We start from the raw sequence: 16,932 nt of genomic DNA, 5'->3' as shown, positions 1-16,932 counted from the left end.
CCCGGTCCAGGCTCTTTTTTTAACCAAGCTGGATGTTGAAATTCCTCCGCTGGAGAGCAAAGCCTGAGACATGTCACGTCGTTCAAAGCTCATTCACGTCTAATTACCATGGCACTGGACCATTTTCTTACCTTTTGTTGGCCCGTCGAGGGGAGCGCCGGGCCCACGCTCTCCCATGCTCACAGCTCCAGCATCCTCCTCCCGCTCCTCTGCAACCCCTGGCTTCCCCTGCAGCAGCCGCAGTCACACAGAATGAATGGAGCCGCCTGAGGAATGTGGACACAAAAGGAGGAATGTCATTTTGCTGAGTGCAGCCCCCCAAACTAATGGACGTGTGCGCACACACACACACACACACACACACACACACACACACACACACACACACACACACACACACACACACACACACACACACACACACACACACACAGAAGCACCCCACAAGTCCAGGCATGTTTAAACGCAGGGGGTAAGAAGTCTTATTACGACTTATTTGGGTACAAGACTGTGTTCAAAATGTGTGCGCTTGATTAGATTCTAAATACAAAATTTCAGACTTTGTAAAAAAAAAAATAGATTTCTGCATTTTCTGATTTAGAGTGAGGATCATGAAGAGAGGGAAAACTGTAAGGGTGATTTTAAAGGGCTGCCAGTTTTTGTAACACTCCTTGGATTTAACTGATTGTCTTATCAGGGGAAATTTAACAGAAATTGCTTTTTTTCCCCCCAGTGTCACAAGAAGAAACAAGTTACAATGAGGTCAAAGGTCAGAAAACACCATGACAGCAGATTTAACAAACTGCTCCTGAGAGCAGGCAAAAGAAAACACTAGTGCAACAATGTGAAAGAAATATGGACACGAGAGATGTTCTTGGCAAGTGGAGGATGGACCAGGATATGGGGGATTCAGAGTATCTGTTGAACAGATGGCACTTTGAACAGTTTGAGAAGTAAAAGTTTTAGTGCGGATGCACGCTCCACCGTTTCAGACACATTTAGGTTGAAACCATTCGGCCTGAAACTTAACTAGTTTATTTCCGGTGGCGTATGCTTTTGCCCAAACTTTGATAAGTTCAACTAAAGTTTGGAGTGAGTTTGGGTTTATTCTATTTGCACGCCACAACATCAAGATGCTCCCGTGTTTTTTGTGCAAAAAGAAAACCTAAATTGTGCGGTAATTCAGTGATCTTCCTGTTTAGTATGATTAATAATTAATTTGATGACTTTTATTATAACTTTTGTCATTTCCGTCCACTTGCTCAGCTCCACCGTGCTCCCAGCAGACTGTTTACTGTAGTTTACATTGCTGGCCGCGGTATATGACAGGCAGCTGCATATTAGAGACACAACTGCCCCACTGCAAACAGCCTGACCATGTGTTTGTGTAAGGAACAGGCCTGTAATTTGGACTCTATGGTCACCGTACCACGAGCCAGGTTTTAATCCAAGGGTTTTAAACAAACTAAGACGTATTGGATTATAAAGGCCAAACAGAAATAACACATTTGGAGAAAATGTGTCTTCACTGCCATGTGCTTTCTGACGTGCAGAAAAGACGCGTTTAGAGAGCAGTGTGTCAAATAAATAATGCTGAACCATAATGACGAAATGTATCAACATGGATCAATCACAAAGTGTGTTTTTATATATCTGGGATGTTCTTTGGGGTATTTACAAAGGGTCCTCAATAGAGAAAACCCATTATCTGCCCTCATTATTTCACTTATTTAACATTAGAACAGACCTTTAGTTCAAAGGATTTTTTATCTCTGTGGTTATCTCCAGTCTGACAGTTAAAACAGATAAGAAGCCCTCTCAAACCCGGGTCAAAAGGGGGTCCGCAATTAAAGAGATTTGTGATTATGAGGACTTTTGGTTATCTATGCATTTCCTTTCCTTATGTCATGTGAAACAATAGTAAGTCCTCATGTTAGGCCACAGTGTAGCAGCTCCGCCATCAGCTCCAGTCCAGATTTTCAAGACTGGTTTCCACTATATAGACCATATATAGGAATGTCTTTACTGTGTATTTCACTCTAAATGGTACCTTTATTTAAAAATGGACATCATGCTTTATTGAAGAGGACTTCTAACAAGCCAGAGAGACCATAAACTCGTGTTTACTGAGGTAATAAATCTTGGTAGCAGTAACTGATTTTCTCATAGACTTCCATATGTTTCCCAAGCAGAGGAGTCGCCCCCTGATGGCTACATAAATTAAAAATAAATATAAATATAAGTCACTTCTGCATGGGCTCCACTTTAACAGAGGGTTGCCGCCTGTTTCCAGCAGTCTAGACTTCACAGATGGAGTAAGGGATCCAGAAGTCCCTGCTCCACGCTCCACCCCTGGTGTTCCTGTTTTCCAGGTCTTTGTCCCCGGAACTTGCACTCACTCCTGGGTGTCCACTAGGGTTTTTCTTTTTTTTTTTGGTTTTTCCTCCTGCTCGCATCTGGATCCCAGTACGACCAGCACACAGTCCAGTGTCCTGTCCGACAGGGAAAAACCACCCCACGGCCCTCAAGTTTGGAAAAAGAAAGCGAGAGAGAGAAAAAAGAAAAAGGAAAGAAAGCGAAAGAGAAAAAGAAAAACAGCTTCACTGCAACTTTGCACCGTGTGAGCCTCTCCTCCCGTGTGTCTCCTGCCGCCGGAGCCGTGCAGCAGCAGCAGCAGCAGCAGCAGTGTGTGCGCCTCAGATTCCTGCCTGCACTTACACAAAAAAGAAAAAACTTTTCCCCCCCCATGTTTTAAAACTAAAACCTTTTTTTTTTTCTTCTCTCGATTGAGTCTGGAACTCGACACTTAAAGTACACATCCGTACTTTTTAAACGGACGTTTACGGTTATTTTCGGTGTTTTTTTTTCCTTCTTTCCCTCCCCTCCAGAAGTCTCACAGCCGGCCTCAGAGCTGTGGATGAAGGATCTGTTGAGCTCCAGAGCGCAGCGCGTCTCCATGAGGAACCCCGGCGTGGGAGTCGCTGAAACTTCGTCCTAGGCTGCGCACACCTGAGCGACTTTATCCACACACACATACACACATATATACATATATATATTTTTATACACACTTTGTAGGCTTTTTTTTAAACTGCCACGCCATGAAGACGCTGTCGGTGCTGTGCGTCGTGTGCACGCTGGTCGTGTTGTCGGTGTCGATGACTGCGGAGCAAAAGTTGAAAAACTGCAACGACGTGCGCGACGCGTACAGCTCCAAAGGCTTCAACGTCAACGACGTGCCCGACATGGGAGTCACCGGTGAGTCTTTTTAAATACATGTGTGTTTTTTGGCCTCTTAATTCTGTTTTATTACCTCTAATACTGTAGTCCGGAGCAGTGGGCTCCAAAGTGGGGGCCGCGGACCCCCCGTGGGTCCTGGAGAAGTCCCCCGGTGGTCCTTTTAGGATAATGGGGGACTTTTCTTTTTTTTTTAAAGCGGGCCTGGGTAAAGATCACTTAAATCCAGGCACTTTTTTTTTTTTTTTTTACAGTACCATCGTTATCATATCAGAGAGTGGAGAGAGTTGGCTGCTCAAAGTCATAACTCTTTTTTTCTTTCTTTTTTTTTTTTAATTAATATAAAGTTCTCCAGGTGGTTTTCTTGAAGACCAAATCTTCTAAAAAAATGTAATAAAGTTCAAGAGCCGGTTAAATCAAAGAGTATAGAAGAGTTAAACTGTCTCTTATGTACATGGACATTTTGTGCTTTTTGTCAAAGTCTATATGGAAACATGGTTAATCATGCATTTCTTTTTCTTACAGTACATTGTGAAGTTGGGGTGAGTGGGGGGGGAAGAGAGCAGTGAACTTTTTTTGGGGGGGAGGAGAGAGAGAGAGAGAGAGCATTCTTCAGGCTGAAAAGCACTCCACCACTCCGGCGTGTAAATATAGTCCTCATTTAGGAAATGCTTGTAGGTAATTCATAACAATAAAGAGGTATAATCAACACACGGGGCTGTGCTCCCCACTGAAAGAAGCCAGGCCTGTGTTTATTTCCAGGCTTCCTTAGCGGAGACTCCTATGGCTGTGAAGTGCAGGCAGCCTGCAGTGATTCAGTAAACAAGCCCTCTGCTTTTTCAACAAGGCCTTTGGATTTATTTTTCTTTTCACATTTTCGGTGTCGGCACATGTTGTACTTCTGCATTTGCCTCTAGTCTAGTTTTGCTAGACAGGATGTTAAGCACCAGTGAAGACGTCTCGGTAATAAATAGACGTTGTGTTGCTTTATTCAGGCAGAGGTGAGAAGGCGAATCAATTTAGCTAATCACGAGTTAAACCCAAGTGATGGAAACTTACGTAGGGGGGGGCTTTCACAGTGGAGGCTTGAAGGGGGTTGGGGTCTGAAATTCCTCTGTGCCCTGCATACTTTAAACCCCTCCCTTCTCTCATTTCACTTTAATTGAAATGGTGGTTAAAAATGAATATCCGCGCATATTTGAAACCCCCTAAATTCAGTCCAGTTTGGTCGCCAGATTTGCAGTGGCTTCATCTGGACGTCCATGTTTAAATTCTAGAAGTAGGTCATCCACGCATGGCCGCTGTCATGTTTTTCTCCTTTTTTTTCTTTTCTCAAAGTGATTTCCTAATGTGGGTTTATCTCAATGGACTTAATAAGCGTTTCTCTTTTTCTCCTCAGACTCTCCCACCTTCATTTTCCCAGCTTTTGGCAATGTGTTCACAGCATTATTTCCTCTGACAAGGGTGACCAGTTTGTATGTGTCCTCTTTATTGTAGCTCTATTAGTTTACTTTGAATAGAAAGAGGATGTTCACACTGTCTTTTTTTTCTTGTTGACAACCACTCATTAGAATATGAGTTTGGACTTAACTGTCAAAGGAGCCGAGGACTTATTCCCCCCCTGCATTTCACACAAGTCTATAGGACCCTTTTGTTTTCTGCCTGTATGTCTTTGTGATGCTAAATGTCATTGAGAGTACCCCAACATGTCTGCATTGGTCCGACTTAATTGTCTTGCATCTCTGGGTTTTGAAAGACGGATCCGAGTGAAGGCAGTTTTATTGTGCAGGTTTGTGTGCTACACACACGTGCCTTTTCCTTTACAATAGATTCCTGGTGTATGTCTGGGCCGACCTCAATGAGCAGCTCTTTGTCATTGGAAGAGACTGAGATAATTGATCCATAGAAAGCAAACAAGGTCTACTGTCATTAAAGAGAGCTGGGGGTCTCCAGAAAGCAGAAAACGCACACACAGAAGCCCTGCGCTCTCCAAATGTGTCATGTTGCCGGGGAGAAAAAGGCTCCAGATGTGCAGTCTGATTGAACTTCAGTCATGTTTGTCAGAGCATCACTTCTACACTTTGTAATGGGTCAAACTCCAAACATTGATTCCTTTATTATCATAACACAGTCTGTGTTTAAATTGAGCTGGATGGGAGGTTTGCAGAACATTAATTATCTGCACAGTTTTAGATTCAACAGTTAATAATCAGAGACTCTAAGACTTCTAACATCCGCAGTTGAAAGTTGAAATACTGAATGTAAGATAGCAAAAGTTGCAGTGAACTAATGTTGTTCCACATGAGACTTGTGGTTGTGATACGAACGTTTTCTACCAAATTAATGGGCCTTTTTTTGACGTGAACCATAACTGTGCAGACTTCTGCTGCAGAGAAGACATACTTTGAAAATTACACAGTATCTTTGCCAGTTGTCACAGAGGAACTTTTTGACATGTTTACCTCCTTTGATATCATAAATCAGACTTGTGGAATATAAGTCTTATTGGGGTCGCGGGATTCAAGACTTGACTTTCATAACCACAGAGATCTTGTGTTATTGTTGGCAGCTCCGAGATAAGAATGTTTGTTACCATTCGTATTACCGAAGGGTTTGGCTGAAGCCAGACTTGGGATTCAATAAAGATTTTTAATGCAGTAAAAACTAAAATGGAAACCCTGATTGCTTTGGCATAGGCCAAATTGAGTGAAACAGAGGAACGGCAGGCTCAGTTGGTGAATTCCTCGTCGATCCCATGGTATCAATCTTTTACCACTCACGTGGAAGCAGTTCAAGACCTCCTTCCCAAGTTTCTTGTCTTCTGCATGATGATTTGTTGAGGGCCTGTGGTTGAATGCGCCAAATGGGTGATAAATGAAGCTCGCAGTACTAATGATGACACGTAAATAATGTCGGTAATCATACAGAATAGTAAACGGTGGTTTTACTCTCTGAACTTATCTGCTGATAGGAGCTAGTGATTCTTTTCCCCCTAACAGTTCTATCTGATGCCGTGATGAGTGCTTAAAGGTGTCTGCTAGCTGCCGTTGCACAGTTGTGACATGGAGCAGCTCCTCAGGCTCACCCTAAAGCGGTTAACACTGACCAGGCCGGCGTCTGCCATGTCAAAGGCTACTCACTGCAGAGGCTGGACGCTGTGCTTCCATCTTTTTATTTTCCGTTGTTGTTGCAGCTCTTCAAGCAAAATCTGTTTTGGTTTACTCTGGCAGCCGGGCCTGATGTCATGCTCCAGGTATGGAACAATGGCAGGGATCAAAGAGAAGAGGGTCGTTCTCCCTCCCCCCCCCGCTTCAGCGCGAGGAGCGTCCCCCCGGCTCGTAATCAGCTCAGCGCACGACCACCGAAACTCAAAGCGTGCATGACCTCAGCGCGTCGGCCTCTCAGAAAGCTCGAGAAGTTCTGCGGCCTCGCGTTGTGAGGCCGGCTCCTTCCCGCCTCAGCCCGTGGCTGCGTGGCCCTGTATCATTACGGTTTTGGGAAATAACAGGTTGTGTTATTGCCGTGACATTGGGCTGATAAGATAAGCACGGGGAACTGGGACACGCTCAGTCTGCAGAAGCTTTTATAGCTCAAAGACCAATATTTGAGCGGCTCTGCTCCGTTCCACTGTGTCCTGGTATTGTAACGCCAGCAATAATTAACTAATAAACTACCAGCCAAGTGTCTTACTCGGCTCTCAAGGTCAACCCCATAAAACTCAAACTGCCCTCTTTTGTTTTATGTGAAACACTTTGCTAGTCTTATCATTAAGGATAACTTCAGCACTGCGCTTAGTGATTAGGTTTAATTTCCACTCATTTTAAAAAGCGGTTCTGGAAAATTACAGAACAACTGTCAATGTGCAATAGTTGTTGCATTCCCAAATGTAAAATAAAAAACATGCAAAGCAGCTCAGAGGAACCCAATGGTAAGGTTTAATAATTAGTGCACTGTGATTATTTACACTATCTGTTTAAAACACACAGCTCCCTCCTGTTCTTGCGGTCTGCGAGGTCAAGAGTCCAGAACCAGTCTGTTAGCTGTACATCAAAGCAGACACTAACATGCAGGTAGAAAGTAGTTTATGTGGTAACTGATATCGAATCCCGCTTCAACAGTCAAGCAATACTGAGGGCCCTTGTGTAGTCGCATCTAGTCGAGATGTTGTAAACGGGCAATATAAAGTAAGATAATCTTTCATGAAGGCGTATTATTTATGGCATGTGGCCAATAAGAAGGCGTTCAATGTGTGAAGTCTTTTAAGAAGTTGACAATAAGAGTTGGATGTTACTCCAACTAAAAGACAGCTCCTACTGTCTGCGTTAACTCTGGGATAAAAACTCCAAAAAAACCTGTGTAGAAACTGGAATCTATTTCACTTGAAAATCCCATAATCTTAACTGTAAAATACTCCTTTTCTTCCTACCTAATTAGTACATGAAAGATGTTTTCCAGCCTTAACTCGTTTCTTGCCAGATACAGCGGGATCAAAAAGACTCAGGTGTGTCATAGAAGAAACCGTCTTAGTTCCACCCATAGGCGTGGTCACATCCCACCTACAAGCCCGGTTCATGATAGAAATAATCAAGTACTCTCAGTGCAGCCAAACTACACATGGGATTAGATAAGACTTTGTATGCATGGACTATCAGTTAAAACCATTACAGAAGTGGCAAATGCATCAGTGTTGAGTGGTAAGCAGTGGAAGTGTACACATTTACGTCATAACTAGTGAGATAGGTTCGGTCACAAGAATTGCTGTGTGGTTCAAAATCCTCTTCCTTTAAACCCTTGAAAGGCTCTCTCTCACTGGTCTTGTATGCATTTCTGTTTTTGAGAACAGGTGCTAATTCTCTTTTTCTTTTTTCTGTGGTTTCACGTGCCGATATTAATAGTAGAATCTAAAATCTCAACTTTCGTTACCAACTGCTTTTGTTTCGCCTGCATCGGGTTAACAATAGAGCGTGAGGGCAGGGCTCCTGGACCGTGATGCTCTTCATATTTGTAATTCCCAGTACATATATTATTCTGATTGATGCTGCCACATTTCTAGTGTTTGAGGAAACTGAGAGGCTGGTCAACAGATGCATTGTGAGCCTCTGGTGGTGTCCTTGGAGATCCGTTAAAAGCAGTGATAATGTGATGGTTCCTGTTGCTCTCGGCGTCCCTTCACTAACTGTCTGGCGAGCCTTCAGGATAATTGAGTTTAGGTATCATGAGGTTGAGGTTTTGTGTACCCGGGGGGGGCCCGGGAGGGAGGGAGGGGAGGAGGGCAGCTACACGTGCCTGCCAGCTCTGTGGTATCTCGCCGCTGTTATCAACTCAGCGCAGCAGCTCTCAAATCGGGGAGGGGGAGGGGGAGGGGGGCTCTAGGCGTCCCTTTCTGCTCTGGCGACAACCGCTGCCTCATCATCGCTCCAAAACGAATGAGGCTTATCCCCGAGTTCCTATAAAAACATTTTAAGAATGGTACCTAAAACGACCTTGTTTTGTTGCTGCGTGGATCCAGTCTGGTAGACGAAATGATTTTGTCATTCTTCACCCGCTCTGGTGTTCTTCTGTAACATGGAGGAATGTGGAATCTTAAGTTTCCCCTCTTAAACTCATTTAGTATGCTCCAAGTGTAGCGTCAATAGCTGTGTGTGTGTGTGTGTGTGCGTGTGCGTGTGTCAACTGAGCGTCCGTAATTCCATCTCTCTGCATCCTTTGCTTTGCCCCCCCCCCCCCCTCCCTTTTCTATAATGGCCAAGTGAGCGACAGATCAGTGGGGGGTGGATGCTGTGTGTGGGAACAATTGAGCACCCCCTTTTTTTTTTTTTTTTTTTTTTTTTTTTTTAGGCCGGCCTGCCTCCCGTTCCCCCCCGCGTCACATTCCACACCGGACCACCAAGACCCATACACATAGGGAGACCCGGAGCTGGGAACACACGGCAACAAAGAGAGCGCTGGAGAAACCGACCGAGGCACGCAGAGAAAGAGGGGGGGAGGGGGGGGAGAAGAGTTTGACTGACAGGAAAGAGTTTTGTACTGGAGCAAGTTTAACCAAGTATCTGGGAGAAATGGTGGGCCAGGCAGGAGCCAGAGAGCAACTGTGTGTGTGTGACACAGGCCTCGGGAATCTGGGGAGGTAACTGGAAGCATGCATGCACTGTGACTCATCGTCGCCCAGTCATACAGGCATGTACGCACAGCCTATGAGCACAAAACCAGGTTTTTACCGAAGGGCCCCACGGTACATTTTGTTGGCTCGGGTTGCCGCATTTAAACTCGACTATATCATTTTGGAGGATCTGTGCGGAGGAGCTGCGAGAAATCCCAATCTGGCTTTGTGGTTTTCCGTACTCTGAGCTGAGAGTAGCGACCCCCTGAACTCCTTGTTAACACGTCCTGTTTGCTCGCTGTTTCCCCGTTCCCTCTGTCCCGACCGACATATCAGTTCATTTTCTTCCCCCCGCACTCGCTCTTTAGCAGCTCCTATGGGAGGTTTAGTTTCATGCCCAATCTTTCCTTTCTCCGTCCTCCCTGGGTGATTTCCTCTCTTTTTCACGTGGTTTGCTGGTATTTCGCTCCTGTGCTCCTCTCAGCCCCTCTACCTCTCCTGTCTAGCGTCTGCTTTTTGCATTAATCGTTTTTTTCTGTGCAAGAATCACTTTATCAGTTCTGAATGTTAAGGAAGCACCATCAACATGTTTTCGCCTCTTATACCAAATACAGAAGAGCATTTTAATACACCCTGACTTTGTATAGGATGAAATGACACATGCAACGTGAATATATTTCAAATCTGGCTCAAATACAGCGCTGGATGAGGCGAGTATATCAGTATCCTTTATCACAGATACTGTTTCCCATCCCTCACCTCACCTCTCCATCGTTCAGTTCCCCTGGCTGCTGAAGTCCTTTTGTCCAGTCGATGCTTGGTGGTGTAACCTTTTTTTTTTGTTTGTTTTGTTCCTCTGATATTCAACGCCGCCTGGCATCTCTTTTGTGTTAATCACCTCGGTGTTGTTGTCACTCGGCCAGCTGTGAGGAGTGTGGCAAAAGGGCCGCGGGGCTCTGATCCCAAACTGCAGGGGTGGAGCGTGATTCCCCCCCCGACGCCGGCTCCGCTCGCTCACTGGAGCCATCTAACCGCGTAGCTGCCGGTGGAGGAGTGCGGTTTGCGATGTAGGTGTAACTCGACCGAAGTTAATTGATTTCCCATGAAGCCACAGCAGGATGGATGTCCGTGTTGATAGTCCTGATCATCATTAGGATTTGTGCGACTCGCCAGCGGCCCGTGTGGTTAGGGAGCGCGGTGAGGGAGCAGAGCCAGGGACTTGCCTGGGTGTTTGGGCTGGAACCCCAGAGCTGGGCGCAGGCCAGACGAGCTGTAATCCCTGCTAATTATTCCCAAGGCCTACATCATGACTCCCACTGACGAGGAAGTCACTCACACTTAGCTCACCTCTCCAAACTGCAGCTAGTTTAATAGGTTTCCTAATATTTGCCTAATCCCCTTGTGTGCTGCCCGCTCTCATTTATTTTGATATAAATTGTATTCTTTGAGATCAAAACCACCCTTTTTTTTCCCCCTTTTCTTCAATACTTAAAAAAACAAAACCTTTCTTCTCTGGCTGCTTCACATAGCTCTGTGAATTAGACTGACGAGTTGATGAAATGTGTTTAGAAGCAGGTCATCAAAAGTAAAATTTAAAACATGAAGAAAACAATGGCAGACGTCCTGCTGGCTGAGGGCCGATAAGCGAGGGAGGAAAAAAAGAACCCACAAATGAAAGGATCAAATAGTTTGTGAAATGATAGCTCCAAAATTGCAAATTTGGTTAGCGTGTTTTTTGAGGGCGGTTATTATTTTTTATTACTGGCAGTCCTCATGCCAATATATAAAAATCATTGGAATTGCAAGCAGCTCTGATTTATCGACACATTCGGCACACATCATCAGGAACAGACTGAGCCGTCCATGACTGAGGCCCCATTAGACCATCGTACCATTGGGTTTAGGCTTTCGGGGCCCTTTGACAGTCTGCGATGAGCAGTTCTATTCCCACCGCCTCCGCTGGTGTCCAGTTTCCTTAGGCCCAACAGGTATATCAGAATCTTTGTTGCCCTTTTGTAGCATTGAGCTTCCAGAAACCTGATCTTGTACCTGACCTCATTCTGCCTGGGGGGCTTCGTCGGGGCCCCAGTCCTGCCTCAACATCTGGCGGATCTCAGCTGCTTTTGGATGTCTGTTATAAACATTGTCAAAGAGCTCCCTGTCCTTAGGAGGGGTTCGCCAGCTTTTTTACTGGCAGCGATGAAATGTATTGTTTGTGTGTCAAGTCCTTTTTTTAAAGGCTCTCGTATGTTTCAACAAAGTGAGATTTTTTTAAAAATTCTTTTCAATGTGGAGTTGGAGGGTGGGGTGGGGTGTCGTGATTTGTTATGTGAAGCTTGCTCAAGCAGGCTCTTATGACCAGTCCACCAGGACTGTTTTTTTAAGTGTAAAGCCTCCTCCTCCGATAGACCGGATAGCGCATGGCTCTGAAGCAGTGTGTAAAGCACATCTCAGAGAGGACACATTTGTACGCTCAACGGTAGTCCGTTTGTCCGACAGCACAACCGTGTTTGCCCAGGGTCCCATGGTAAAGCACTTAAGTAAAGAGTGTCTTTTTTCATCTTCTGCTTTTAAAGTGCGTTTTCATTTGTGTGCCATGAATCAGTGGAAAAGACGGAGCGCTTGTCTAAAGGGACAAGCCAGGGAGGTCTTTTGTGTCTCTCCATTTTTTTCTTTCTTTTTCTTTCTTTCCTCTCCTCCTTTTCTCTTCCCTTGTGATAATCACGCTGTGCCGTAACTTGTCCTCTCCGTTTGTCTGTAAAACCTCCGCCCGTCTCTGCAAATCGTAAACACAACACAGTCTCGCTCTCTCTTCACTCACTCGCATTTCCCTCGCGCTTGTTCAAAAACACACACACACACGCGCACACACACACACACACGCACACACACCAAGCTGAAACGTCAAGGTGGAATCTTTAGTAAAAGCATCAAACACTGGAACTCTGCGGCTCATCAAAAGGCTCATAACCTTAAAGACAGACGTGGAGAGGGTGAAAGATTACACCATCTGTTAACGTGAATCATTTCCTTTAACTCCCTCTGATGGGTGCTGTTTAGAAAAGCTTCACGGCTGAGTGATCGTTGTTTTTCCTTTATGTATGAATCTATAGCCCATACAATATTTGATGCAGGCGCTCGTGTTAAAACCACTTGGCGAGGCGCGCACAGGTCCGAATGCCTGAATGGCAGTCAAGCCAACTGCAAGTGGTTGCTGTGTTTACCAGAATGAAGTCAAACAAGTTGATGAAAGTTTGTGTGGCGCACGTTATGAAAGTGGCCCAAATTCAATCTCCTCCGGAAAAGACAGGCCGCTTCTGTTTGAAGAACGAATTCCCCAAATCTATGTTAACATGAATCAGGGCCTCCGGCTTTCTCATCGTTGGAGACCGAGCCTGCACAAGTCTTTCATTTTTATGATCCCATTTCTTCACTTTGCTTTGTGATTCGTGACCTCTTACAGACCTCAGCACTGGTTTAAGGCCAAATGTTTACTGTCGAGTAAGAAAACCATGTTGTACCGAGTACCAAGATGCTTAACGCCCACTTTAGCTTGTGGCTTTTTTTGACTGAATCACCACCCGGTTGTGGTTTCTTCTGTCAACTAATGAGTTGTTTTTCTAACTTGTACTCTTAATCTTTAACTTTTGATATGTTTTCACACAGCCTTGCTCTGTAGGCTTTTTGGCTAACACTTGAATCTTGCCCTTCAAGTGTTGCACGACTTGTCAACAAAGCAAAATAAAGTTCTGCAGCTGAGCGTTATAAATGCATCTATACTTATGTAGGTAATCAAATAATAACACGGTAGGCTGCTCCAAGGCGGAAAACTCTTAACCGCTCGCACCGTGTCAACGCCAGCGCATTACAGCTTCACTCTTCCTGTTCTTACCTTTCACAGTAAAAGCCCTAGGCATACACACTGCATCACCCCTTACCAGAGGGAGCTAAAATTCATTCACAGCATTTCCCTAAGAGGCAACTTGGCAAAATAGATAAGTATTTAACATTTAATAAGCAGCAGTGTGAGAGATGATCTTAATAAGAAATTAATAAAAAAATAAAAAAAAACTTTTCCCAGTGTTTTAGGCTTTGTCTGTAGTATCGTGTCAGTACTGGTATCAAAATATTTCGACAGGTGTAAAATCCATCTACTATCAAGAGACTTTATGTAAATAGTTTCACGCCACGTACACAAGAAATCTGAGAGTTGAACGCTGTTCTCCAGATTTTTCTTTGACCACTAGAGGTTTCATATATATTTGTGCTGCAGGTGAACTTTTGAGCACTGCCCCAGTGGTTGGAATTTGGTCCCTGACTTGTTAAATGTACTCTGGGAAGTGCAGGAGCCAGTTGAAACCCTGACAAAGCAGTGACCTGGGAAGTGGTGTCGGCAGGGAGCTTTTGTGCGGGGAGACAAAGCCGGAGATGCAGGGCCGGGACGGGAGAGGGGAACAGACAGAGCGAGAGGCCGGGGCAATGTTGTGGAATCTCCCCAGGGGCTTCTGGGTAAATGTTCATGGATGACAGCGTTTTGGAATGTTCACAAATGGAGAGTTTTAATTGGCCAGAGGCCCAGACTGGTTTAGTAATCAGAAATGGACTCTTGTGGCTCAGGCTCAGGTTTACACATCCCAGTGAGAGCTTATTATGTGAGATTTTGCACCTTTTAGACAATAATTAATGTTGAACAAAGTGGGGAGGATTTAACACGGATAAACATTTTAATGTGACAAATAGTCTATCGAGAGTTTTTCTGTGGCAGCGAAGTATCACTGCATAAAAAGCCGCTGATGAGACACAGAGATCATAATGAGCTTTGCCTCGTGCCGTGAAGCAGCAGACATGACTCCCTTTCTCTCATCACAGTCGTGCCGGGTGACAAGTACATTTTGGCAGTTTGGTGTTTTGACAGCTGTGTTGCAGAGTCGATTTTAATTCCTGATTTATTCAAGGAAACGTAGACATTATCCAAAGCCCTGTGGCTGGCTGGTAGCTGAGAACATTCCCTCCAGAGAGTTCTCCCCTAAACCAAAACTTCCTGCCTCATGAATGGATGGTGAGCATTGTTCTAAGTGGAGTAAATGCAGTAGTGCCCAAAGATGAATGGATGTACAAAATGATTAATAAGCAGATGTGTAGTGATAGTAAGCAGGGATGTAACAGAATACTATCTGAAGATTACAATCTCTGTATTTTGTATACAGTATGTAATAACTCATTCATAGACCTATCTTACCGATCAGCTGTTTGTCTTTATTTAATGGGCCTCAGCTGCTCTCTATCACTGTACTGTGGTACATAATGTCAGCCTGGTGATTTGTTGAGCTACAATGCTATTCTAGTTGTATGTGTAGTGTGCAATGGATAAGCACGGTGATGTCATGGGGGGAACTGATGTTGCTGCAGCAGCAATAGAATAAAGCATCAACAAACAAAAACAAAGACGTGGGCTCCAAAAAGCAACCAACATATTCGGAAGAAAAAGACTTAATTAGAACAGCATGTTACGACGGATCCAAATGGCAGCACCCGAACAAACTGAGGCAGACGCTTTTTATTGAGGCAAACATGCAGATGTTCTGGTCGCAATTTCAAACAATTCCTTTTAAAAAGATTTTACTGCCTAACTTAAAATGTTTAATGCCGTCGCCCACTTCGGGTTACATCCTTTACAGGCTACGGGCTGGTTATGAGAGTGGTGTAATGTCTGAGTCATGGGTCAGCTGTAGCTCCATGCTAAGATGCTGGTGCCACTGCCAGCAAGGGGCCGCAGATCTACAATGTGTGTGTTTTGTGGAACACACACACTGCAGACGTCCAGAAGAACGTAGCACCTGGCATCTCTGGGGGGGGGGGGGGGGGGGGCTGGTTATCGGACCGAACACTGGGCGTAATACCTCAGAGAGGATGAGAGTAACATTCACTACCCTATCAATAACAACTTTAACTATACGGTCTGTCCTTTAGCTTTTCTCTTCAGTTCTGCTTGGACACACTGAGCAGCAGTCAAGTCAAACACATACGTGCAAATGAATAGGAGTGGCATTGTTACCACCCATTTCATTATATAATACTAGTCAGATTCAAAAGTCCCTGCAAGCACATTCCAGGCTCTTTTTGACTCCCCTTAAAACAAAAAAGCATTACTGGTCCGGCCCAAAGTGCTATAAAGTTGTCATGACTCTATTTTTGTAAGAAGCTGACGTGTAGACACAGAGTAGGTGGAAGTTTCGCCCTGCCCTGATTATCTCCATATGACCAGTCCGGTCTCTAATGATGGTTTCCGCTTACAGCATAATGTTGTTGAACCTTTTTCCCCCTTCTGCGGTCCATTCTGCCAACGCTCAGAGTACAACTCATGTACGCAGGATGTTGGCGTGTAAGAGAGATGTAATGCTTAGTGCGACTTGTGTAACTTTATCCTGGTTGTACAATTTTTCATTTCATTTAATGTTAAAGTCCGTGGTTTTGCGCTCCTTTTTATATGGTTTGGACAATCTCACTTTTCATTGTACAATTCCACACAATGTAGTATTACTTTTAATATTACATTTTTGGACTGGGCAGAACATTGTTTCATTTCTACTTAAGAATTCTAAAAAGTTGACCCCTTAGTAACATTATTTTTAATGTACTGACAGCATTGAAGTAATGGTTAGGTGGTCTTAAGACCTCACTTTTACTCATGAAAAAAAAATAGCTAGGAAAATGTGAAAGGGAAAGGCGAACAAGACCCACTTTCCTCCCTCCCTGCTGGCATGATGCCCTTGAGCAAGAGTCTGCGGTTGTACAGAGCGGCAGCCTGACGTGAATGTGTGGATGTTTGTAGCCTTCCCTCCCCCCGCAGCAACTCCTCCAGGTTGTAAATAAGACTGAGCTCTTAGTCAGCTCGCCTAGTTAAAGGATTTCTTGTAATCTGGGGGGAAATATCATATTGTACCAGAGCACTTTTCCTAACTGTAAAAGCGTGAAAACGTTGTTGTAAAGAACAGGACACTGGTGGCTCAGATACTGCATGTTCCTCCCACCAGAGTTTGACTTTTGCACATTTTGTTTTTACAGCACTAGGCTGATCTCATGCTGGAGATTCCCCTAGCTAAACCCGGCACAATTATGGAGTCTTGAAAACATTTATTCCGTCGTTGTATAGATGTGTGGGTTTAATTCCAAAATGACACATCCGTCCCCCCCCCCTTGAACAAAATGCTGCCTTTTCCAAGGCCATTACTGAAAGCAGATAAACGCAAAGCATTTTGAGACTTTTGCTTCCAAATTACTTTTCTGATTCATTTATTGGGAATTGTTTGACACATTGAATTGCTTGCTGAGAAAACTAAATGGAAAAGCCTCTCCCGAAAAAAAGGATGAATGGCATTTCGGAACGTTTAATGTGTAAAGGAATTAGTTTTTTTTAAAATCCAGATAGAGCCCATAACTGCAGAGTCCTTTCAGATGAAGGAGAAAGGGCAACCAAAAAGAAAGTGGTGATTTGGCAACATGCTGTAACAGGAAAGAATTTAAGAAGGGGATGACTGCGAAAGCAATTGCTGTGATTTTGGAAATGAAATAAGCAGCCTTTTTAATCACTCTTT

The 16,932-nt window shown here is 44.4% G+C and overlaps 1 protein-coding gene across 1 annotated transcript in view; it reads left to right on the top strand.

Moving 5' to 3' along the window:
* Window positions 1-2,323: 2,323 nt before the first annotated feature.
* Window positions 2,324-16,932, top strand: part of gpc4 (glypican 4) — a 30,207-nt gene continuing 15,598 nt past the window's right edge. Inside the window, exon 1 of the mRNA XM_054597978.1 lies at window positions 2,324-3,258. Within this exon, the coding sequence (XP_054453953.1) occupies window positions 3,102-3,258 (157 nt within the window). The 5' untranslated portion in view covers window positions 2,324-3,101. The remainder of the gene's footprint in view (window positions 3,259-16,932) is intronic.

This window comes from Anoplopoma fimbria, chromosome 4 (genome assembly GCF_027596085.1).
Source record: "Anoplopoma fimbria isolate UVic2021 breed Golden Eagle Sablefish chromosome 4, Afim_UVic_2022, whole genome shotgun sequence".
Taxonomy (NCBI): domain Eukaryota; kingdom Metazoa; phylum Chordata; class Actinopteri; order Perciformes; family Anoplopomatidae; genus Anoplopoma; species Anoplopoma fimbria.
Note: the sequence above shows the minus strand (reverse complement) of the source record. Positions and strands in the feature narration are given on the sequence as shown.